This window comes from Elgaria multicarinata, chromosome 2 (genome assembly GCF_023053635.1).
Source record: "Elgaria multicarinata webbii isolate HBS135686 ecotype San Diego chromosome 2, rElgMul1.1.pri, whole genome shotgun sequence".
Taxonomy (NCBI): domain Eukaryota; kingdom Metazoa; phylum Chordata; class Lepidosauria; order Squamata; family Anguidae; genus Elgaria; species Elgaria multicarinata.
In genome coordinates this window covers 33,748,890-33,768,819 of record NC_086172.1, presented here as the reverse complement: position 1 = coordinate 33,768,819, position 19,930 = coordinate 33,748,890, and the positions used below count along the sequence as shown (strand labels likewise).

Genomic DNA, 19,930 nt, shown 5'->3' with positions numbered 1-19,930 from the left:
ATTATTTAGTGCTAGGGGCATCTGACTCAAGGCCCTGTGGGAGAAGTACAGCCTGCCCTGGCTTTTTGCCAAGACTTATTTCCCCTTAGAAAAACCAGTCCACGGGTAAAGAGATATGCAGTTGGCAACAGAAGGCTGCAGAGGCCGATGGGGAAAGGCCTTAAGTGGCGGGATATGGCTTTTGTGCATTACGTTGCTCTTGACAAGCTGTACCCACTTCAGTATGTTTCATGATAAATAACAGCGATGAGTTCATGTACGGTATGGTTCATATATATCTTTTTTTATGTTGTAATGCATACATCATGAAGCAGGATGTTTGAGAGAGAGAGAGAGTCTTCTCCTTTAATAGTCTGCCCGGTCCCTGAGCTCATCAGATACCCCGGTGGTCCCGCATGGACATACATTCCATTTGGAGTCCACTCCGAGTAAAGCCTTCAGTGTACATGCTCCATCTTTGTAGAATTTCCTGCCTGTTGATGTCAGGCAGGCACCACGGTGATGGTGGTGGTGGTGGTGGTGGTGGGGTTTGGTGCCTGCTGAAAACATTTTTATTTAAACAAGCGACAGTTTATTGATTTAATCAGTTTTTAAATATTTTAATTCTGTAGTTTGGTTGTTGTTTTTCCTTTCTTGGAGGAAAAGAAACTGCTTGGAGTCTTGTTAGATACAGGGCCTGTCTACATCATGACTGTGAAAATGCTGAGAACATTAAAAGGTCTTCCGATGCCAGGTGAAGACCTTTTTATTTTCTCAGCATTTTAACAATCTAGCATTGGAATTTTAACTTTGCTGTTTTAAATTTGTATTTTGAATCTGTATTAAATTCTGCATTGTTGCTCAATTTTGTCCTGGTTGTGTTTTTGTATTGTATTTTATATTATGCTTTTATACTGTTGGGTTTATATTTTGAATAGTTTCCATGGTTTTAATTTTTGTAAACCACCCAGAGAGCTTTTGCTATTGGGTGGTATAAAAATGCAATAAACAAACAAATAAATAATGAATAATGTTATACCGCAGTAATTAACAAAATTAGGTTATGTGTTATATGTATTTTATCTTAGATTTATTTAGTTCAATTTAAAGATTTGGGGAACTCTGGAGAAGCAGCAGTGAGGGGATAGACATACTTAGTACCAATAACTACATTTTGCTGGTTCACCACAACACTCTCACTTTTATAATTTGAGTTAATGTTTTCCTATTCTATTCCATCTCCCTTCTTTCAAGTCCCTGTATCCAGGTTATTTTCTCCCTTACTCATTCCAGGAATATCAGCATTCCTGAAGTGCGGGAACCCCTGAGCCATGTATAAGTTTGTTTATACACACAAGGACTCGTGAAGAGCATTTTTGTTTTGTTTTTTGTTATATGCAATAAAGAGATCTATGTTAAACATATTGAATGTGTGTGTTGGGAGTATTGTGATGTGTGGACTAACTGTGTTGCAAGGGAAGTGGTGGGAGTTAAACATTTGTGGGTGGCATACTTTATAGATAAGCTTCCTTCCCATTGCCAGGGAACTTCCACCTTGAAATGATGGGGAAACTATTGCAATTAGAAGAATTCTGGGTGTATATCCGAGCTCTGAGTGCATTTATTTGAGCAATTGTTATGGGCTGTGTGTGGAAAGCAGTATATCTTGATGCCTTAAGCTTCCTAGATAGGAAGGACTGAATTCTAATACAATAAATACATACCGTATTTCTTCGTTTCTAAGACACCATCAATTGTAAGACGCACACTAATTTCAGGACCACCGACAGGAAAAAAAGCTTTGATTCTAAGAAATAATAAATGCTCCTGCGATTCTAAGACGCACCCCGTGTTTAGAGATGTTTATATGGGGGGGAACATGCGTCTTAGAATTGAAGAAATACTGTAATAAATAATGAGTATAAAATTAATCTTCGTTCTTGTGACCTTCTTTCATTTCTGCTACATTCTCATAATGTTGAGGCTTCAGTGAACAGGGAACATCCAAACACATGACTAAATTCTAAAGCTCTTACAAATATTTGAGCTCTGAATGCTTACTTTTGTTTTTTAAGAACTATTATTAAATCTCTTCAGCTTTCGTTGGAGTTTTTTGAATGCCAAGGCAACAGCTTATTTTCTAAGTAATTTTACATAAGATGTCAGGCAAAATCAGAAGTCTTTTTATTATGCACACAACTTCTGAGGGCGGAAAGTTCAAATGAAGCATGTCAGTAGTTAACATTTCTGTCCAACAGTGCCCGTCTGAAATGAGAGAAGCCACTGCTGTTGGAATGGGACCAGAGTTGATTTATGGTAGTGGGCGAGTGCAGGGTGCACCATGGGTCAACATTTTCATCAAGCTGTTCACCACAACCGCAAGCAGCATATACATAAAGTTGGAATTTCTTTGCCCCTATGTGCTTCACTTTACATTTGCACAGGCCAAACCTCATTTGCCCTTTTGATGCCCATTCTCCCAATTGGGAGAGATCCTTTTGGAGTGCATCACAACTCTTTTTTGTTTTAACCACCCTAAATAATTTGGTGTCATCAGCAAACCTGGCAACCCCACTTTTCACTTCTAATGCTGGATCATTTATAAACAAGTTGAAAAGCATTGGTCCTGTGGGACCCCTCTATTGGAAGTATTTACCATGTATTCCTACTCTTTGCTTTCTGTTCTTTAACCATAAGAGGTTATCTCATCTTCTTCCATAACTTCTAAATTTGCTCAGGGGTCATTGGTGAGGGACTTTGTCAAAAGCCTTTTGGAAGTCAAAGTAAACAATATCTACTTGATCACCCCTGTCCACTTGTTTATTGATACTCTCAAAGAACTCTAAAAAAGCTAGTGAGGCCAGACTTGCCTTTGCAGATGCCATGTTAATACTATTTCCGTGGGGCTTGTTCTTCTATATACTGATTAATTTTACCTTTAATAATGCTTTCCGCCAATTTAGCTGGAACGGATGTTAAGCTAACCAGCATGTAATTTCCTGGATTCCCCCTGGATACCTTTTTAAAAATTGGCATTTCATTGGCCATTCTCCAACTGATCTTAGGGACATGTTACATATTTTTTTTTAGAACATCAGCTATTTTATCTTTGAGTTCTTTAAGCACTCTAGGAAGGATACCATCTGGGCCCAGTGATTCATTCGTTTTCAGTTTGTAAGGCCAGGAACTTCATATTTTGTCACTGCTGTTTGCCTTAGTCGCTCAGACTCACTTCCTGAAAACGTGAGTCCAGGCACAGGTATCTGTCCTACATCTTCTGCAATTAACCAAATAGCAAATATTGCTGAATGTATTTAATTTGCTGCAATGATGTAATAAATAACATCAAATTTATTGTGGATTAAATATCCTAGAAGTGATATCTTGCAACAAAATGTTGTGGGGGTTACATGCAGAGAGCCTTCAAACTTCTCCCTTCTCAGGCAGGAGTCGAGTGAGCAGATGGGTAGGTACTGTTTGGCAAGAGACCAAGACTTTAGCTAGATGGGGTGAAATCCCTGGGCGATTCCTGGGATCGTCCCTGTGCATCCACATGATGCACAGGGGAACCCAGTATCCCTCCCTTGCCCCAGAATCTCTCCCTACACTTTAGGCCCACTTTTCCATGGTCTCGGGATGATCCCGAGATCGCGGAACATGTGGGCGGGCATCGCCATTTGTCCTGGTTCCTCGCAGTTCCTTCACTGAACAGAAACCCACATACGGGACGCAGGGAAATTAAGTTAAAATTTTTAAAAACCCTACTTTCCTGTGCACGAGCATTCATGCGCTTTTCTCCTTTAAGAAAAATTTAAAAATGGAGGCTGTCTTTTTTCTCTTTTTATTGCCTGCTGTACAAGGTGCCCAGCTGATGAAATACTAAATTGCTACACTTTAGACAGCAAAACCAGAGCAAGGGGTGGGGAAGGTGCCCAAGTCCATCAGAATGTCAATCCACCACAAGAACCAAAGAACTGGAGGGGGAAGGAGAAGGGGCGGGGTGGGTGAGCGATACCAGGAAGTGCGAGTCGGTGTGCTGAAAAGGCAAACAAGACAAAATAGCGTAACCGCATGCATGTGAAAATGACCAGGGCTTGACGCGCTAATGAAATGGAGGTGGAAATCACAGATGCATACCAGCAAAAAGAAGTAGGTGTGATGGAGCTCATAATTGTTGTGTGCACAAGCCTTTATCTGTACATAAAAAGCTCTTTGAATTTATCTCCTTTATTACTTATTATTATTATTATTATTATTATTATTATTATTATTATTATTATTTATTTATATAGCACCATCAATGTACATGGTGCTGTACAGAGTAAAACAGTAAATAGCAAGACTCTGCCGCATAGGCTTACAATCTAATAAAATCATAGTAAAACAATAAGGAGGGGAAGAGAATGCCAACAGGTACAGGGAAGGGTAAGCAGGCACAGGGTAGGGAAAAACTAACAGTAGAAAGTAACAGTAGAAGTCTGCACAACATCAAGTTTTAAAAGCTTTAGGAAAAAGAAAAGTTTTTAGTTGAGCTTTAAAAGCTGTGGTTGAACTTGTAGTTCTCAAATGTTCTGGAAGAGCGTTCCAGGCGTAAGGGGCAGCAGACGAAAATGGACGAAGCCGAGCAAGGGAAGTAGAGGCCCTTGGGCAGGCGAGAAACATGGCATCAGAGGAGCGAAGAGCACGAGCGGGGCAATAGTGTGAGATGAGAGAGGAGAGATAGGAAGGAGCTAGACCGTGAAAAGCTTTGAAGGTTAACAGGAGAAGTTTATATTGGATTCTGAAGTGAATTGGAAGCCAATGAAGAGATTTCAGAAGCGGAGTAACATGGTCGGAGCGGCGTGCTAAAAAGATGATCTTTGCGGCAGAGTGGTGAACAGAAACCAACGGGCTGATGTGAGAAGAAGGAAGGCCAGAGAGAAGAAGGTTGCAGTAGTCCAACCGTGAAATAACCAGTGCATGAACAAGTGTCTTGGCAGAAGAGACAGACAAAAATGATCGAATCCTGGCAATATTATACAGGAAAAATCGACAAGATTTAGCTACTGCCTCAATATGAGGAATAAAGGAGAGCGAGGAGTCGAAGATAAAGCCAAGGCTACGAGCTTCCTTGACCAGAGTAAGCGTAACATCATTGACAGTAAGAGAGAATGAGAGATGAGGAGAAGGTTTAGGAGGAAAAACAAGCAATTCAGTCTTTGCCATGTTAAGCTTCAAGCGACGATGAAGCAGCCAAGCTGAGATATCTGAAAGACATGCCGAGATACGATCGTGAACATCAGGAGAAAGTTCCGGAGATGACAGATATAGTTGTGTATCATCGGCGTACAGATGATATTGGAGACCATGAGATTGAATAAGCTTGCCCAAGGGCAACATGTATAAGGAAAACAACAACGGGCCAAGCACCGAGCCTTGCGGAACCCCTACTGAAAGGGGAAAGGAGGAAGACGAGCTGCCATTAGTCAACACGCTGAAAGAGCGACCCGCTAGATAGGAGGCAAACCAGTTATAGACAGAGCCACAAAATCCAAGGTCATGAAGGGAATCTAAGAGAAGATCATGATCAACCGTGTCAAAGGCAGCAGTTAGATCAAGGAGAATAAGAACGGAATAATGGCCTTTAGACTTGGCAGTAAGGAGATCATTGGTGATCTTAGTAAGGGCTGTTTCGGTGGAATGCAGAGGACGGAATCCAGATTGAAATGGATCCAAAGCAGAGTTACTAGAAAGAAAGTCAAGACAGCGAGAGTAGACCGCACGCTCCAGGATCTTTGAAACAAACGGCAACAAAGAGACAGGTCGGTAGTTAGACAGAGATAGCCTATCAAGAGTAGGTTTCTTGAGAATGGGAGAGACTGTAGCATGTTTAAAAGCAGAAGGAAATGAACCAGAGGACAGAGAAAGATTAATAATACTTGGATTATGCTATATATTACAGGACACTGGACATGACAAATTTGCAAATAAGTTTTTTAATACGTACCTTGTTTTCTGCCACAATAAGCTGCCCAGAAAGCTATGGGGTGGTATATAAATGTAATAAAATAATAATAATAATAATAATAATAATAATAATAATAATAATAATATGTTTCAAAAATGCCTGATTGAACCATTGGACTTTCCCTGAAATGTACAATAAATTTACCATTTATTTAAATAAACCATTGTCCGCTGATCCTTTTGTAAACCGGGATATTGCATTCCTTAGAGAATTCTAATCTTAGACGCTGTGTAAACTATTAAGCTAATGAATTCCTGTTATGTGTTTTGTTTGATTCTCATGCTTCACAATCTTAACATACCACAGTTCTAGCAATTCAGTAACAAACACTTTTTAATTCAATAACAAAAAAAATTAAAAGTAGTCCTGAAGAATACATTGATTTAGCGTATGGTAAGTAATTTAATTGCTATTTATTTCATATTTATATATCTTACTAAGCTGAAAGCTATAAGAATATGTTCAGGTTTTGTTCACACCAGTGCCTATTACTTGTATGGGTTCTATTAATGGGAATAAATCTATACTCTGTGCAGTTCAGAAATAGTCTGCTATTATGGACATTGAAGCTAATCAAGTTTGAGGGTAATGACTGCTAGTCATTATTTTGTATTATCCACTCTAGTTTATTTTAAAATTATCAGATCTCAAAATATTACCCTGAAATATAGCATACACGAACGATTATTGAATTAATTGGAATGTGGCATCTTTTAAACATGCAATGATGGTTAGCTGTCATATTTGCAAAGATACAAATTAGACTGGTGGAGAGAAAAAAATCCTATTTATTTTTTACATTTAGAACCCCCCTTTTTTCTCCAAGAAGCCCAAGGTGGCTTACATGGTCCTCTTCTTCATTTTATCCTTACAACAACTTTGTGAGGTAGATTAGACTGAAGCCTTAGCTAGACCTAAGGTTTATCCTGGGATCGACCCGGGGTCGTCCCTTCCTGCTCCCGGGATCCCCTGTGTGTCATTTACATGAACAGGGATGACCCCAGGATGATCCCGGGATAAACCTTAGGTCTAGCTAAGGCCTGAGAATCAGTGATTCGCCCAAAGTCATGCAGTGAGCTTCATGGCTGAACGGGGACTCATTTCTATCCAGTTCCAGCCCATCACTGTAACTACTCCACTACACTGGCTCTCAAGTTACATGTGTAACCGCAACTGCTAGGAAAACTAAATTATTCTGATACAATAATTAGAATAGAATGCTTGTCGGTATTTTATTTTTATTGATGTGTTTTAAGCATATTAATGTTTAGCTTATTATGCAATAATTCCAATTAAATCAGGTGCAGTACTTCCATTTGCAGTCCAGAAAAAATTGGGCAAGATCCAACCAAAGTTCAGCCCTGTTGCAGGGCAGGTTAGGGCACAAACCTATTGGGTTGACACCTGCCTAGACATAAGCCTGAAGATCTTTCAGGCTTCCAAGTATTATATACCAAGTATTATATACCCTGCTTTGCTGCTGCCAGCAGGGCAGGACGAGCAACAGAGGTGATGTTCAACTCTTCATCCTCCTCCTTTTTTATTTTTTTATTTTTTTAAAAAGCTATATTTAGACATACTTTAATCAATGGGAGAAAAATGCATAAATTTGGAAAAATGTGCACAAATGTTCATGTGAAAAGAAAAGAAAACAGCTTGCAATTTGATACTGACAGATTTGGAATTCGGAGGTGGAATTCAGAGCACCCCCAACAAGCTCAAATTTCGCTGATTCCTGCATCTCTAGTTTATGTAACTTCTGTAGTTACTTCACAGTGTGATCCTATGGAACTCTACTTGGAAGTAAATCTAATGGAGATAAGTGGGGCATTCTGAAGTAAGTGTGTTTAGGATTACAGCTTTAGGGCGCCATCCTATGTCCGTTTAGACTGAAAAAAAATCATACAGTTTCCAGCATTCTCCAAATGTATGTTTCTGTCCAAACATGCATAGGATTGTACCCTTAATTGTTTCTATTTTCTGTTTTGAGATTGCAGCCTTAATTACCTTTAAAACAGCCTTCCTCAACCTGGGGCGCTCCAGATGTGTTGGACTACAACTCCCAGAATGCCCATTCTGGGAGATGCAGTCCAACACATCTGGAGCGCCCCAGATTGAGGAAGGCTGTTTTAAAACATATCAGCTTTTTTTCTCATGGTTCATTTGTTTACTCGAATTTTATAAATATTTTGGATGGCACGTAACCCGAACCTTAGTAGCTGAAACTTTGTAATTTGTGAAATTCATGTCATTTTTAATTGTAACTTGTATGTGTGTTTTGTTTTGTTTTTAGATTAAATTACACCCCCACTGGGTGATTTCTCATCATGAATCGTGCTTTTAGCAGGAAGAAAGGTAAGCAATTTGAACTGAATTGTTTTAGAAAAATGAAAAGAAAAGGAGGGTAGCACTGAAAAGAGAAACAGACCTTGAAGTGGTGACACGTGGCATTTTTATTAATGGAGGACATTGCCCAAGTGTTTTAATAACATATCCATTCAAAAGGGTTGAAAAATACTTTTTGTAAGCTAGAACTTAAAACTATTGTTCTTGAAGAAGACATTGGCCAAATGCATCGGGCTGCGCACTTGTCTTATAACGTCAGTAATAATATTTACTATTTCTTAAGCTCATAAAAGGAAACAAGATAAAAATAGAGAATTAGTAAGTACGAAATCATGCCTGTATGCTTACACTTAAGGGTAACTGTTGATAGTTTACCTTTTTAGGAATGTACTTCTCAGCGTTCTAGTCACACAAGCAGTTTCATAATTCCATTGAACTATACATTTTACTGAAAAACCTTGGACTCCATCCAGGACCATTTTCAGGTTTTTGCCTTTTACTTTCTTGTCTATTATACTAGAAAAGCAACCATCTTTTTTGAATGAAGGCCACATCTTAGTATTAAAAAGAAATTGCATCAAACCGAGAAGAACTGCTTTTACAATGAATCAGAGGGTGGAATGAATCCAATACAGCTCCATTGGATATTGCTGTCCCAAGCTGTAAAAGGTTTTATAGGTCAAAACCAGCGCCTCCAATCGGGCTCAGAAACAGACAGGTAGCCAGTGTAAGCAGGCCAGACTTGATGCTACATGTTTGGACCTTCTTGTCCCTGTTATCAGTCTGTCCAGTTCATTTTCCATGAGCTGCAGCTTCTGAACCATCTTGGAAGACAGCCCCACATAGAGAGCATTGCAGTAGTCTAACTTGGAGGTTATAGACTACTGAAGTAAGGCCATCTCTGTCCAGATAGGGCCGTAGCTGAGCCGCCAATTGAAGTTGGTGGTAGAAGGTTCTCCATGTCACTGAGACCACGTGAGCTTCAAGTGACAACTTGAAAACTTCTAAAGTTTTCTACGAAGTCTACAAAGATTAACAAACATCACAGGGTATGTCTACACTGCTATTCTATGATTCTATGATTCATAAATTTTTATAGTCAAGTATAGTTTTGTGTATTGTATGAGGTTAATGATAAACATTAAATAATTAAAGCACACACACACCCAAAAGAGGGGAGAAATTACCAGGGAGCCACTACTTAAACAAATGAGTCCATTTGTAGAGGGAGGGAGGGGGGAGGATTGTGGACTTGCATGCTTCTGCAATCCTCCCTCATCATCCAAATGCCAGCGTGATGTCCCAGAAGGGAAGAGGGACATCGCGGCTGCCATTTTATTTTATTGTACTCCACCAAAAAGTAAGTAAAAAAACAAACAAAATGAACCCACTCCCCCACTACTCCCCATGGGCACGGAGCCTCCCAGTACAGATCTGTGCCCGTTTTCAGAGCCCTGCTACTCACAGTGAGGAAAGGAAGAGGCGGGAGCAGCAGCCTCACCGCCTACAATCCGAAAGATGCTCCCAGGACCGTGGGAAACATCAGGTTTTCCATGGTTCCCGATACCCTGCAGAAAGCCCCTGGGATTCCCTGTGTGTCATATGGACCCACAGGGACCCACACGAGACCAGCCCGGATTTATTGGCTGGTGTAGACATGCCCACAGTCCCTGCCTGTAGCCATACAATCTAATCAGAGTCAGTACAAAAGGGGAAAGGGCTGGGAAGGGAACAGAACAACAAATACATTTAGGCACAAGTTCTTCACAAAGTTACATAAACATTTTTAAAGGCAGTGGTGACTGTTGAAGGGTCTGGAGAGGCAGTAATGGAAAATGTCCTGCAGAAAACTGTTACCAGCGGAGGTTGCACACTACAGTTTTAAAAGATTAATTATCCTACTCTGAAGTTGGGTCTCTTGGACTATGACAATTATTTGCTTGCAGGTTGTTCATATAGCATTGTCCTGCTATCTCAACTTGTACCAAATGTTGGAGTGAGAAGGGAGGAAACTAACAAACACATTGTTAAGGAATGTTCATTTGCATGAGAATAAGCCAATAGATGTAGGCAAAGTAAAAAGGAATTTACAAATGAGGTACAGGCGCACATGGAAAATTGGGCAAGTGCAAATAAGCCTGTTTCTGTTCCATAGGAAAGAATGCTAGTGTAAACGTAGGTCTAAGCTTGTATCCAGGCCTCAAGCCAAACAGGTTTGAATCTAGAAGGCTTGATTTTATTATGAACGGTTGTCACACAGAGGAGGGCCAGGATCTCTTCTCGATCATCCCAGAGTGCAGGACATGGAATAATGGGCTCAAGTTACAGGAAGCCAGATTCTGGCTGGACATCAGGAAAAACCTCCTGACTGTTAGAGCAGTATGACAATGGAACCAGTTACCTAGGGAGGTTGTGGGCTCTCCCACACTAGAGGCCTTCAAGAGGCAGCTGGACAACCATCTGTCAGGGATGCTTTAGGGTGGATTCCTGCATTGAGCAGGGGGTTGGACTCGATGGCCTTGTAGGCCCCTTCCAACTCTGCTATTCTATGATTCTATGATTCATAAATTTTTATAGTCAAGTATAGTTTTGTGTATTGTATGAGGTTAATGATAAACATTAAATAATTAAAGCACACACACACCCAAAAGAGGGGAGAAATTACCAGGGAGCCACTACTTAAACAAATGAGTCCATTTATAAACCTATACCAACTTATAAAAGTTTTAAAAAGTAGAGTTAGGGACTTTTTTAGTTTTGAAAATGTTCTAAACTCACTTCCTCATTGCTGTTGGCTATAGGTCTGTGTCATTGCTTTCCTCTATTCATATCAATTCCTGGTTTTGACAGAGAAACCAACCATAATATAGTGTGTGTGTGTGTGTGTGTGTGTGTGTGTGTGTGTGTGTGTGTGTGTGGTTATCAAGTGTACAATTCCTAAGTTTGTTTTCTGAAGAAAACTGATGACAGAAAATACTGGTACATTACAGCCAATATTTCAGCTTCCACTGAAATAAGACCTACAAAAATAAACAGCTAATATGCAGTAATGTTCTGTGTCCCTTTCATGAAATAAGATTCTTAAATCAAGTCAAAACTGCAGTAATGGGAACATACCTTGAGGAACTTGTGTGGTAGAAGGCAAAGTCAAGAGGTTGAAGCCAAACATGGAGAAAAATGCCATTTATCTCCTTAATGAATAGCAGTTTGATCGTTATTAGTTCTGCCTTTAGAAGGCCTGCTTTGCCAAATGGTATGGCATAATGAGAATCTAATACATAGGATACAGGCTTTTTTGTTTTGGTGGATCAAATGCCTGTAGAGCTCGTGATCCACCAAGCAGAACCTGTTCCACAGGTTCAATAAGTTCTGCTATTCTTTGCTGCCTGCCTAGGATAGTAAAAATGGAAGTGGGCTGGTGTGAAACATCTAGCAGGCCACAACACAGAGCTGGTGTACTGCCTTTGGCTTGTTGCCTCAGCAGTTGTGCAAGCTGTTTTAAGACATGGGAACAACGTTTACATTCCCAAAAGTGCTGAATGTTTAGTCACTTGAATCATAAATAAAATCTGCATTCATTCATTTGGGCCAGATCTACACCAGGCAGGATTTAACACTTTGAAAACGGTTAGAAAACTCTGGAATGTGTCCTGGGCCCCGACAGTTGTCAAAACCATTATAAACCGTTTTAAAGCAGTAGTGTAGATTCTGCCATGGAATTTACTTTCATGAGTTGTGACGGCTTTTCAGTCTGAGGATGTTAACAAGGTTTATAATGCCACGTGTGGTGCTGAATTGGAAAGAAATGTGTATAAAATTAATTTTAAAAAATGGTGAAAGAGAGAGGAGCTTTAAGACAAAAAAAGAAAGCACTGATTTGGACTGTGCATATTTATCGTGCAGAATTTACTGCCAAAGGAGTTTGGTCATTAGTATAAATGGCTTGCAAGGAGGATCAGAAAACTAAACAGATGGTGAGTCTCTTGGTTTCTAATAGCCATGACAGTCACATGTGCAGCCTCTGTGTTCAGGATCAGATGCTATAGACTGACAGGGGACAAAAACTACCATCACGTTCTACAGTTGCTTGCGCTTAGGGCTTCTTTTGGCTGCGGAGAGGGGGTTAAACAGTGCGTTGAAATTCTATTGAGTCCTGCGTGATTATCAACAATAAAAAACAGCCATGAATGAAGCACATGTCATCTTGCACCCGAGTGCGCTCTCCTTCAGTATAAATATAGCGATGACAACTCTAATCATATAAAGAGCAAAGTTCAGTGTTGAGACAGCTGTCCAAAAAGAGGAGCTGAATTCTTTAACATCGGCAGGGGAGGGAGGGAGAAACATCAATTTATGCAGGCAATAATTGTTTCCAGGTGACCGAATCTTGTAACATGCAAGATATGCACAGCAACATGTAAAGCTTTGATGTATTGGCCTATTACAAATGGCACAGTTTGAGAAATTACAGTGCAAAACCTGATCCATATGGATTGCAACAGCAAGGCAGAGCTCTAAATGTAATCTACAGAAGTAATTACCTATTAAAAATGATGGGGTTTGAAAGGATGCACAGCCAAGTCAGATCACAATGATGCTTTATGGCAGGCATTTGTGGAAGGGGAGAGAGGGAGGGTAAAGTTTAATACTCAGAATTGAAGAACGCCATAAGGATGTCTCAAGAGAAAGCTACAGAACATAATTGCATTTGAATGGACTTGGTAATAAATTCTAAAAATACAGACTTGTAAATGTTTGGAGCATCCTATTACTTCCTTGAGCAGGATGGATATAAAATGAGGCACTGGAGCTTTAATTTCTAAAAAGAACAAGTTTCAATTCTGCTCTGAATTAAACCTTGAAGGAGAAGGTGGATAGTTTCTGGAGAACGCTGTGAGAGACTCAGGGCATTTCTAGACCTAGGGAGGGGAGGGAGAGGATCTCACGATATGGTGATTGCGAGATCCTCCCCCTCAGTCCACATGCGGCGTGCGATATCCCAGGAGGAAGGAGGACATCGCGCCCGCCATTTTGGTTTTTTTTTTAATTGAAGATGAGTGCTCCATCGAAAAGGTTCGTTTTTTAAAAAAAAAAAGATCCCCCTCCCACCCCCAATGGTTACGGAGCTCCTGAAGAGCTCTGTGCCCCATGCCTTGTTCCTGGCTCTTCGCGTTTACTCACGAGGAGCCGGGACAAAACCAGGCTGGCTGCCCACATGCCCCGAAAAGTCAGGATTAAAGCCATCCAAGTTATCCCGGGGAAAGGGAGGGATCATCCCTCCCTGCCCCGGGGATCCCCTGTGCATCATATGGACGCACAGGGATGATCCCTGGGCAATCTCTGGGATAAGCCCTCACCTAGACATGCCCTCAGTATCGTTTCTTTTAGCCTGCTCCTCTGCCTCTGTTTACTTGTCTACCTGTATCCCAGCCTCTAACACTGCACTATTTTGCAGTACTAACAGTGTGCCTAACCTTGCAGGGACTGAACTAGTTTGAATAGCTTTTTATTGTTCTTGCTGGTATCTGTGCTTCATAAGCCAAATTTGACTGATTTCAAATGTATGAAGATTTGACTGCTTTGTATAATCCTGCTTTGTGGCATCCTTATAAAATGTGGCGGGGGCTGTTGTGTAAAATTAAAATAGAAAGTGCTTTTAAACAGGCCTCCCATTTGGCTTGTATATTGGTAGAAAACTCTTTTTAAACCTTAAAAAGTTAAGCAATTTTATACTGGTGGCTCCATGGTAGAGCACACACTTAGGATGCAGAAGGTCCTAGGTTTAATCCCAAGCATCTCCATTTACAGGCTGGAAAAATTCCTACCTGAAATCCTGGAGAGCCACTGCTGCCAGTCACTGTTGAGAATACTGGGGAAGTATAAGGCAGCTCCCTAATAAGGCAGCTTAAGCTATATATACAGAATTCAATAGTTTTATTGCGTGCTTATTGCTATGGCTCCATTACAATGCGATGTCAAACCATGGTTTGGTGTTATAAGCACTGAAGGTTCTCAGGTTCATGTGTTGCCTCCTCCCTGCATGTGCTGTGATCCAAGATTGTGATCCTGCTTTAGCAGCAACCAGAGTGTCCCCACGTGTCTGAATGGCCAGACGGTTTTGCACTGACCTGCAAATGAGGCCCTAGGTTGCATTAAAGTAGCGCAAATTACAGTTTGGCATTTAGGACCAACTAGCAATCCATTTTCATATCATGGGATGTGTGGGGAGGAGGTAGCACATGAGTCTGAGGCCTTAGCTAGACCTAAGGTTTATCCCGGGATCATCCCTGTTCATGTAAATGACACACAGGATATCCCGGGAGCAGGAAGGGACGACCCCAGGACAATCCTGGGATAAAGCTTAGGTCTTATCCCGGGATAAACCTTAGGCCTGAGGCTCCTGGTGTTTTATTCTCTTCATGCCAGGCAGTGGGTTGCATCTGATGCTGTCATTCCACCGATGGAAGCAGTTCTGACAGCGGAAACACGAGGATGGTGATTTCCCACCCTTCTGCAACCCATTGCATGCTCTTCTCTAGAGCAGATTTTGGGGTGCTGCAGTGGGTAAGGAGAGAAAGAATTTCCTGTCATGCTAGCAGACTTCTAATAGTACGGCATTGGATTTAACCCCATGGTTTGAAGATTTACGTAAGAATGGGCCTTGTATGTTTTGTTATGTACTTAGGGTGTAAGTCACGGACTATATTTACCGATACAGCCCATGAAAACAAATGTAAGTGGTCAGATGGCCATAGGTCTTACTTGACAACAGGACAGTCCTCTGTTTGAAGGCATGCTCATTTGAAGGGGTGCCTTATCCAAGAATGATTTAAAGATAAAGAGAGCAGAGGGCCTTAAAGTTGTTCATTAACAATTACCGTATTTCTTCGATTGTAAGACGCCATCGATTGTAAGACGCACACTAATTTCAGTACACCAACAGAAAAAAAACCACCCTAAGACACACCCGCTATTCTAAGACGCACCCCATTTTTAGAGATGTTTATATGGGGGGAAAAGTGCGTCTTAGAATCAAAGAAATAGGGTACTGGAAAGCAGCCTGAGCAGCCTGCCTGGTAAGACGTATTTCTATTTAAACATTTCTAAATTTGCATCTATACATACAAATGAGCACATTCCAATTTAAGCAAATATAGGTCCTCATTTGCCCTCACTTTTGCTGATGCGTTTCCTCTTTTTTTTGGTGAAGCATGAAAAGTTAGTGTGTTTATCCCTTGTTGTTACTAGCAAAGGGCCCATGAATATGATGGGCTGTGAAAGTTTAAGAACCTCCTTTTCGAGATACTCAATGAGCTGGTTTGCAGGATTGCCAGCATCCAGTGTGGCTTTAATAAACCATGGTGGGTTGTGGGTATCAGCCACCACTGTGAATCCTCAAGCCATGGTGGGTGGTCGCCATAGCTTATTGTGATGTGAGAACCAGGGCTGGGTGGCTTGTTACTGTGGGTAGCATGACATCCAGAAACCATGGGTTGTACTACGGCTTAAGCCACGGTGGGTGCCGGCCTTGGTCTCTTTTGTCTTTTGACTTTTTTTAGTCTTGTGAACTTCTTCATTTCTGACTACTATGGCTGCCAGATTTCTCTTGATTCCTTTGTTGGCTGGCTCTAGTGCCACAAAGGAACTTTCCAAGCATGGATATCATTACTGCTCTGATTGCCATTGACTAGGAGGTGGACAGCCTAGGTCCTGATAGCTAGTTGTTTAAGGGGTCAGTAGAGGTCTTATGATTTTAATTCCAAGGTCCTTGAGCAACCTTTGGTAAATTAAACCCTTTCATGCCATGGATTTTTGAAATCAGTTGAGCTGTTTTGAAGCCTTTTACAGGAAATGGATAGGCTCCTGCTGTTTATGTGGAACACGCTATTGCAGAAATGCTAAGTACCTGCTGAGTGCCAGCCTAAATGTTGTATCTTCTATGGCACTTTTCATTTGGATCCATCCAAAATTTTCACAGAGAGTTTATGCGATCATGTTAAATACTGGCACATCATACTTGAGAGGAAATGTACAAAGTACTTCATTCATTTTCTTGATAAAAGGAATCATCCCTTTACTCTGTTACACATAGGAAGCTTTTCTCGGTTATACATTCTAAAGACTATTGAGAGCACTGAAGCAGCTTACCGTTCTAGAGCAGAATAGGTTTTAGGGTAATTTGAATGTGTGAATAATTACATCACAGATTATCATGCAGCGCTTTCCTATCAGCCAACGTCAACTCAAACACTATCTGGGAGTCATCAAGTGTGAAGAGATAAAGTGATATACAGGTACAGGTATTCTTGCTTTGTCTCATTCTCAAGCAGCCTTTATAACTAGCATATTTTAGTACGGTTTAAGCTGGCTATATTAAGTTTGGGATAAACAATTACTTGCACAAAATACCATATTGATGTGTATCACAGTTCTACAACACAGCATTCATTTCAGTTCTCCCATATGGTATTTGATAAACCCAGCCTTTGCAGGGGGTGGAGGGGGTATACCTTGTTCTTTGTGGCAAGAACCAACAAAAAATTGTTTAGCATTATTAGGAGTTACTATTAAAAAAAAGACAAAATTTTCAAACTTATTTCTTCAGTTTTATAAATTATGTTTAACATTCCTGTCATAAGACTTGTACCTCAGATTTTTCCACTGGTTGAATGAACTCCACATAGGCTCTAGTAAAGTATAGAATGGCAATGACTTTTTCTTTCTCACAGAAGCTGGAGGCCATCTTAGAGAATAAGAGCATGGCTTAGCACTTATATCACGTTTTAGAGCACACATGGGGTGGGGTGGGGACCCACAGTCAGACCTCCTCTCCCTGGTCAGAGCTGTGTATCCAGCCTTGGAAGAAGAGATCCACTGGGACATTGTCTGGAGACCATAGGGTTGCTCTCTAGATTTCATAAGAAAGTAAAACTTTATTTATTTAAAGATGCTCTCACAAACTATCTCAGTAAACCTTTTAAACATTCCTGAAAGGTAGATCAGATCAGTATTATCTTCCTAGTGCAAATGGGAGGCTGAGAGAGAATGACTTGCTTAAAGCCACCAAGTAAATTCATGGTTGAGATGAAAATATGAACCAGGGACCTCCTGGATCACAGCTCACACTCTTGTAGTGCAGCTGTTACACTATGGGCATGGCTAGATGGGGCGATATTCCAGGGATCGTCCCTGTGAGTCCACATGACACACAGGACATCCCGAGAGCAGGGAGGGATGATCCCTCCCTTGGCCCAGGACGTCACCCTACCAATAAATTCTGATTTTTTCCGCAGTCTCGGGATGATCCCAAGACCACGGAATGTGTGGCCCACCGTCCCGTTTTCGTCCGGACTCCTCGCAAGTAACTGTGAGGACCCGGGCATGGGGCACGGAGCTCTTCACGAGCTCTGTGCCCATCGGGGGTGGAGTGGGGTGAACCTCACATTTTGTGCAGAACTGCTCCTGTGCTCTGATTGAAAAAGCTACAAAATGGCGGCTGCAATGTCCTCTTCCTCTTGGGACGTCGCATGCCACGTGTAGACGAGGGGACAATCTTGAGAACATAAAATTGCGAGATCATTCCCCTCCAGTGCCTTCATCTAGCCATGCCCTATGTTTATTCTCACCAATTATCAATTCAAGAATTTAAGGGGGGAAAGTGGTTTGAGGCGATATCTTCTTATACTCCCAGATTCTAGAGATACCTCAAAGTAGGAAGAAAAGTTATGGAGCAACTTTATTCAGTCCTCTTAGCTACATATTTTTAATGTGTGAATATATGCCCATGACTTCATTTTGCTAAATCAAGCACCTAAGTCTTTGATACACTTGTGCAAAACGTCTTTGCACATCTGGCTGTGGCACTAAATATTCAGGATAAGGAAGAAATTGTGATATACAATTGCCGATATTTGAATTAACAGCATTTGTCATTTTAATAAGCTGCTTGTGTTTTATAAAGGAAGCAGATATTCTGCACAAGGAAGATAAGGCTTTCCGAATCCTGGCAAAAGAATGAGCATATGTCTCTCTAAGGATCATTGCTGGGAATACTGGCTAAAAATACTTCCTTGCAAATTATTTTTAATTGGATATATTTAATGGGGGAAGTTTCCCATGCATACCTGAGGACTAAATTGGAACCCCCCTATATGCCTTGTGAAATCATAATTATTTGATGATAACTTTATTAAAATAATGTTATTAAAACTTTTAGGGTTGCAGTCTCCTTTTGTAATAAGTGAAGCAGATACCACACTTATGTTTCACAAAAAGAACTGAATAGACATATAACTATTAGGGCATTTGATATTCTACAGGTCAGGTCACAGACTAATCTTCAGTAAAGGTTTCTTTGCCTGCTCTTATTTACCTAAGCACTTTTTGATGAGTTTGGAGGCTCAATCTCCTGTTAAGCACAAACTCATGAAAATAAAAATATTATCTGATAACACAGTAAGAGTGTGTGTGTGTTGGTGTGTGTGTTGCAGTACAACACGAAGGGGAAAGAGAAATGGTAAAGCTCAGCCAGATGAGACACAGGAGGTCTATCACCAGGATCTCCAAAGGGAGGAGTGTTGAAGTTAAAAGCTAAGGACATCATGGTGCTGAGGAACAACAGCAGTTACCTCAATCTAAATTACGCATCCTCAAAGCTGCTATTTGCCCAGAGAAGTGGGGGAGAATACTGCTACTTTTATGTTTTCCCTTGAGAAGCAAAAGACAACTTAGGCTGTTTCTACACCTGCCTTTTTTCCAGGGATTGTCCCAGGATCATCCCTGTGCATCCAAATGACACACAGGGGATCCCGGGAGCAGGCAGGGATGATCCCTCCATTTTCCTGGGATAATCCTTAGGTGTAGAAAGGGCCTTAGTGTGGTGGATGATTTAGATCTGGGAAAATCTAAATTTTCATGGTGGGGTGATTTAGATCAGGGACTCTGTTCTGTGGGTACCATTGCCATGATTTGATCCCTTCCTGACCCGTGGATGCTTTTAACATTTTAAAAACAGTTCTGCTTACAAGAAATCTGGATTCAATCTGTATGTCCCTTTCATCTCCCACTTTTGCTCCCATTTTAAGGTGATTTCCTAAAAAGTGAAAAATAGCAGATTTTCACATTTAGCTTATCAATTGTGAAATTATCCAAAAATCTTCCAATAGTGAACTTTAATTTTGGACTTTTGTCAATCTGTACATTTCCATGCAATTTACAGAACAAAAAAAAAATTACATTTGAAAAATGAGTATCACAAAACGCATACTTTTGAAATATGCAGAGAAAAATGGGAGAAAAAAATGTGTACATGGTGCACAAGTGATTCATACTTTTAGAAAGGTATGCATGGCTCTTTGTACAAAAAGAAAAAGAGGGAAGCTCACAATCCAATACGGAAACAGATCGGATCAAGCTTTGACATGGAATTCGGAAAACCTAGATCAGCACACGTTTTGCTGATTTGCACATGCCTAGCTTTGATGTACCTATTCATGAGACTGGAATTGCAATACTGTAAATTATGCCCTCTTAAGAACACCTGTTAAATATTTTAGCAAATTTTATTTATCCATTTAGTTTCTGTAGCATCCTGGAAAA

At 40.7% G+C, this 19,930-nt stretch overlaps 1 protein-coding gene across 5 annotated transcripts in view; it reads left to right on the top strand.

Moving 5' to 3' along the window:
• The window catches only part of GULP1 (GULP PTB domain containing engulfment adaptor 1), a 123,979-nt gene that overhangs the window by 24,196 nt on the left and 79,853 nt on the right, over positions 1-19,930 (top strand). For 4 of the 5 annotated variants that reach the window (XM_063116279.1, XM_063116281.1, XM_063116277.1 and 1 more), the window contains exon 2: positions 8,280-8,341. In XM_063116279.1, coding sequence (XP_062972349.1) covers positions 8,314-8,341 — 28 coding nt within the window. In that variant the 5' untranslated portion in view covers positions 8,280-8,313. Of the gene's footprint in view, positions 1-8,279; positions 8,342-13,204; positions 13,226-19,930 lie in introns of those variants that run through there. The other variant, XM_063116278.1, reaches the window with a different exon arrangement.